The following is a 5,000-nucleotide window of genomic DNA, read 5'->3' as shown; positions in this document are numbered from 1 at the left end:
TAAAATTTAAATACGTGGTTTCAGCAATCAGATGCATTTGATTTACACTCGTGCAGTTTCGTCTGGAATCTCGTCTAGATCTCCTCCTGGTTTGAGCGATCGGCTTTAAATCGTCTCGAATGCGCTTCGGATGGCATTTATACTGGTCTTTTCACCATCAGATCACAGAACACGCATGAAGTGGACAGGTGTAACATCTGTTCAATGAAAGGCATTTAGGAGATTATCCACACTAGTTTCCCCCGGCCTTTATTTGTCCGCGCTGATCACGCACCCGGCCACTATCAGAGGCCGGCGTTTATTTGAATACCGGTTTTTACTGAATTAGACGTGATATTTTATTTTTTTTGTATTTTTTTTTTCTCCCTTTTTTCCCTCGTATGTTTGAGGCTGTATTTGTATGGACCTTGGAGTCACCGAGAATTAAAAATAATATATATATACATAGGGATGTCACGGTACCAAAATTCCATTAGTCGGTACCGATACCAGTAAAATTTTACAGTTCTCGGTACCAATTTCGGTACCACAGCAAAATTCAGTTTGAACTATTTTTCCAATTTATTTAATTATTTGAAGAAAAAAAAAGATTAAATTCATTTCAATGACTTTATTTATGACGGTACATTTATGAAAGCATTGAAGGCTACATGCTGTTTAAACGAAAATATTGATGATATTGATTGAGAAATATTGCTTATAAAAAAATCAAGTGAAAAATAAGCAACCTTCTATGCACACATTATTATTAGTAGTAGTAGTAGGGCTGGGCGATAAAACGATAACGATATGTATCGCGATAGACACGTGATCGATATCAATAAAAAATATGTTCGATAAAACGTTCGATATTTTTTTCTTCGTCGGAAGAAACCACAGGTTGCGAAGCAAGTTTGGTTGCATTAACAAAGGCACTCGCTCTCTTGTAACCTAGCAACGTAGGGAGTGACACTAACAGGCAATCATGTAACGTGCCAGTTGGTTGCGCCATATCGTTGTCTCGTGCTGCTGGGTTCCTCTTCAGTAACCGGCGATTGATAAGCAGAAAATGAGTGCCCTTCATCTGGATGCCATGCAGGCTAGAATTGCGAAACATTATTGGATAATTCGCTCTATTCGCGTTTGATGTGAACACAGCATAATGAACAGGCTGCGATGTCAAGATTGCAATGCTGGAGTGTGTGTGTGTGTGTGTGTGTGTGTGTGTGTGTGTGTGTGTGTGTGTGTGTGTGTGTGTGTGTGTGTGTGTGTGTGTGTGTGTGTGTGTGTGTGTGTGTGTGTGTGTGTGTGTGTGTGTGTGTGTGTGTGTGTGTGTGTGTGTGTGTACACGCGCGAGAGAGAGAGAGTAGGCACGGGCGCGAGAGAGACGCGAACAGTGGAGACATAAAACATACTCCGTCATTTGGTTAATACAGGACATCATTCAGTCAGTCTGCAAAGTGTTTACTTATATTTGTGTAAGGACTATACTCGCAATAAAAGACAACATTGTGCTTTTGTCACTGTATTTCTTGTCAAACTGTAACCTGTCACCGTTTTAAAAGCAAACATATTTATCCAACCCCTTTTTAAAACAGTCTGTGTGTTCCATCTTTTGGACATTCATCATATCGCATTGGTTTTCATTTCTTGTCCTCAAAACAGAGCACTAATCTGTTTATTTAAGGAAATTAAGGAAATATATTATATTAAGGAAAACAAATATATTGATCTGAAATATAGCAAATTAATTTTAAATTCATTCAGGTACAATTACCAAACATATCTCATATCTATCTTTATATTAGTTTAATTAATAAACCAATTATATAAAACTATTATCAGTGCACTATAAATAAACTGGTTCTATGCCTTTATTAATAAAACTTATTTAAAAAATACAAGGCTTAAGACATTTATAAAAATGCCTTCTATATTTCTGTTTTGCTTTTCACTCCATTGTACCGAAATCGTGATGTCTAAAAAAAGAAATCAAGCAGGGGGCACGTACGATCACAACCCCCACCACCCCGTCCCGCCGCGCCACTGTCACCTTTTTTACTCTGAGGAGTTTGCAGGTCTGATTGTGAATTTAGACTTATGTTTACATTTTAATTATTTGAGTTTTCCATGGTTGTGTTGACATTTCTGTCTTGGGATTGTAATCAGAGGAAGGTTAAGTTTAAAATAAAAATGTTTAAATGTAATATATTTTTTCTCCTGGTCCTTATTTTAAATGGGTCATAAAAAAATCAATAATTATCGATATCGACCGATATGAAACACTGATATCGTGATACAGTTTTCAGCCATATCGCCCAGCCCTAAGTAGTAGTATTTTTAATTAATGGAGACGTAGTTAAATCTATTGTACAGTAGCCTAATATAATTATTTCTGTCAATTTCTTTAAGTTAAAGCAAACTTTTATTTTGACGGGTTGCCGTGAAGACCTTTGAGTTTCTGTGTGTGTGTGATATGACGATGGTTTTTCTCAAATGAAACGGTAAAATGCTCATGAAGTGACTCTCGGAGATGAACTGAATCATGAATCATGTCATCATATCGTGAGGCAGCAGAGACTGAAAACAGCGCGAGCGTCACTCGTGCTTCAGTGTGTGTGTGTGTGTGTGTGTGTGTGTGTGTGAGGTAACGTTAAATGAAACCGCGCGTCTGCGCCGTTCATTCACACAGAGACAAGCAGAACATGCAGGGTTAATATTTAAACAGTCTTTTTGCAGTTTAATACACACACACACGACACACACAATCAGCAGCGCCGCCGGTCGCCATGTCTCAGCGCTTTCATGAAGAGGACGCCACTTCACGCCCTTCGTGCATGCATGCGCGTCCAGAACCGGGTTTGACCGGGTACTCGGTACCACCGTGACGTTCAAAAAATTTTAGCACCGAATATTTTGACAACACTATTTATACATATATATATATATGTATTGTTAATGAAGTGATTCCGGCGAGACAGTGAGTGATCTTCACATTATTGACCGAGAGGTTTATTAGGCTACTGTCACTTTAAGAGCAAACGCACTCATCCTATATACTGAAGCGCATCTGATTAACCCTTTACGGTCACTGAAGTCATAAACGACTGTTATAACTGCGTTGCTCCTAGTGTCTGACTGCGGCTTCGTGTGTGTGTGTGTGTGTGTGTGTGTGTGTGTGTGTGTGTGTGTGTGTGTTTCAGTTTACCCGACACACGGATACTCTGCAAATAACAGCTACGGCAGCCAGTCCTGGTACAGCTACCCATCCAACGGCTACTCGAGCTCCTATCCCACATACTGGAGTACCGGCAGCGGGGCGACCGGCCAATCACAGCTGAGCAGTGGAGCGACCGGCCAATCACAGCTGAGCAGCGGCGCGACCGGCCAATCACAGCTGAGCAGCGGCGCAGTGCAGTATCCGGTGCGCCAACAGAGCGCCTTCCTACTGCCGGTGAGAGGCCGCGAGAGTCACGCCTGTCAATCAACACAGCTGTGACATCAGTTAACTGAGTGTGTGTGTGTGTGTGTGTGTGTGTGTGTGTAGGAGGAGGCAGCAGTGTCAGACGGAGCAGACGGCGGCTCCAGCCCAAAGCAACACACTGCAGAAGAGGAGCAGAAAACACAGGTGTGTGTGTGTGAGAGAGACTGAGTGATGGTGATCACATGTTTATTCTGAGATTGCTCTGACGTGTGTGTGTGTGTGTGTGTGTGTGTGTGTCTCCAGATCTGCACAGATGTTCCAGTGGAGGACGTCAGTGCTGTGGAGGACTGCAGGTCTATCCTTGTTTCTGTGTTCAATCATGTTTTCTACAGTCACTGTAATCATGCGTTCATATATTAGTGTTCATCACTAGTTCAGTGATGTTGACTTTAGGCCTTTCTTTCTTAAAGGGCCCCTGTTCTGCTATTTTAAAGGCCCCTATTGTGCTATTTTAAAGGCTGCTAATGTTGTTTGGGCGTCTCCTACAACAGGTTCACATTCATCCAAGGTCAAACACACACTAATGTCCTCATAATCTCCACTGCAGCTTCAGCTCTTTCCTCTCAGTGTCTGAAACGCTTCATCAAGGACTCAGTCTCTCTAAGCTCCGCCTCTCTGAGAGCTGCTCTGCTGTGATTGGTCAGAAAGCAAACGCTCATTATCATATCTGAATCTCAGCTCTTGATCACAGTGATGCGAACAGTAACGATGGCGTGGGTTTACCGTCTCGATCTCAGAAAACAGCGTCTCCTCGACACGAACAACACGAGCCGAACTCTCCCAGTCTCAGATACACTACAGTGTTTGAGGGCGGAGCTAAGAGACGCTGCTCAGCCAATCAACACCACAGGCTGGCATTATGCTAATTAGTCACACACCTACGCAGGATCAGCAGGAAGTGAGACTGGATTACTGACGACTCGTTTCAGTTCAGAATCACTTCTTTCTTTTGTTAGACAGTAACTCAGTTTATCTGACTGTAACCTTGCAGAGCTTTTACAGCTTTATAACACCAAATGTAACGTAACGTCCCAAAAAGCATAATAGGCACTAAATAATAATTCTGCTCTTCATGCATGTGATTCTCTGCTGTATTTGAATGTGTAACCGGTTTTGTTTTGGCGAGTGACTCGATGTTTTTTGTTCAGGACGTTGATGCCGCCGCCGGCTGCTCCAATCAGGAAGAGATTACGAGAAGAGACCTGCAGCAAAACCCTCACACACACAGGTGTGTGACCACACACACACACACACACACACACACAAACTCACTCACACACTCACTCTCACGCACAGGGTTCCCGCGGGGTCTTAAAAAGCCTTAAAAGCATTGAATTTATGAATTTGGAAATAATACCTTAAAAAGTCTTGAATTTTGATGTCTGGGTCTTAAATTATGTTGTATGTCAGTGTTCATTTCATTGACTAAAATAATGACGAAAACTTTTCTTCAACGACATTTTTCACTGACGAAAACGAGACGCTACCGTAATAAAAACTAGTTTTGAATGACAAAAACTATGACGAAAATCTATTG

At 41.7% G+C, this 5,000-nt stretch overlaps 1 protein-coding gene across 1 annotated transcript in view; it reads left to right on the top strand.

Annotated features, from left to right (window-relative positions):
- LOC130088801 (KH homology domain-containing protein 4-like) overlaps positions 1–5,000 on the top strand; it is a 42,981-nt gene that overhangs the window by 35,761 nt on the left and 2,220 nt on the right. Inside the window, exons 10-13 of the mRNA XM_056255785.1 lie at positions 3,183–3,433; positions 3,527–3,607; positions 3,707–3,756; positions 4,612–4,691. Of these exons, the coding sequence (XP_056111760.1) occupies positions 3,183–3,433; positions 3,527–3,607; positions 3,707–3,756; positions 4,612–4,691 (462 nt within the window). The remainder of the gene's footprint in view (positions 1–3,182; positions 3,434–3,526; positions 3,608–3,706; positions 3,757–4,611; positions 4,692–5,000) is intronic.

This window comes from Rhinichthys klamathensis, unplaced genomic scaffold (genome assembly GCF_029890125.1).
Source record: "Rhinichthys klamathensis goyatoka isolate OS25496 unplaced genomic scaffold, OSU_Roscu_1.1 h1tg000122l_1, whole genome shotgun sequence".
Lineage (NCBI taxonomy): Eukaryota > Metazoa > Chordata > Actinopteri > Cypriniformes > Leuciscidae > Rhinichthys > Rhinichthys klamathensis.
Note: the sequence above shows the minus strand (reverse complement) of the source record. Positions and strands in the feature narration are given on the sequence as shown.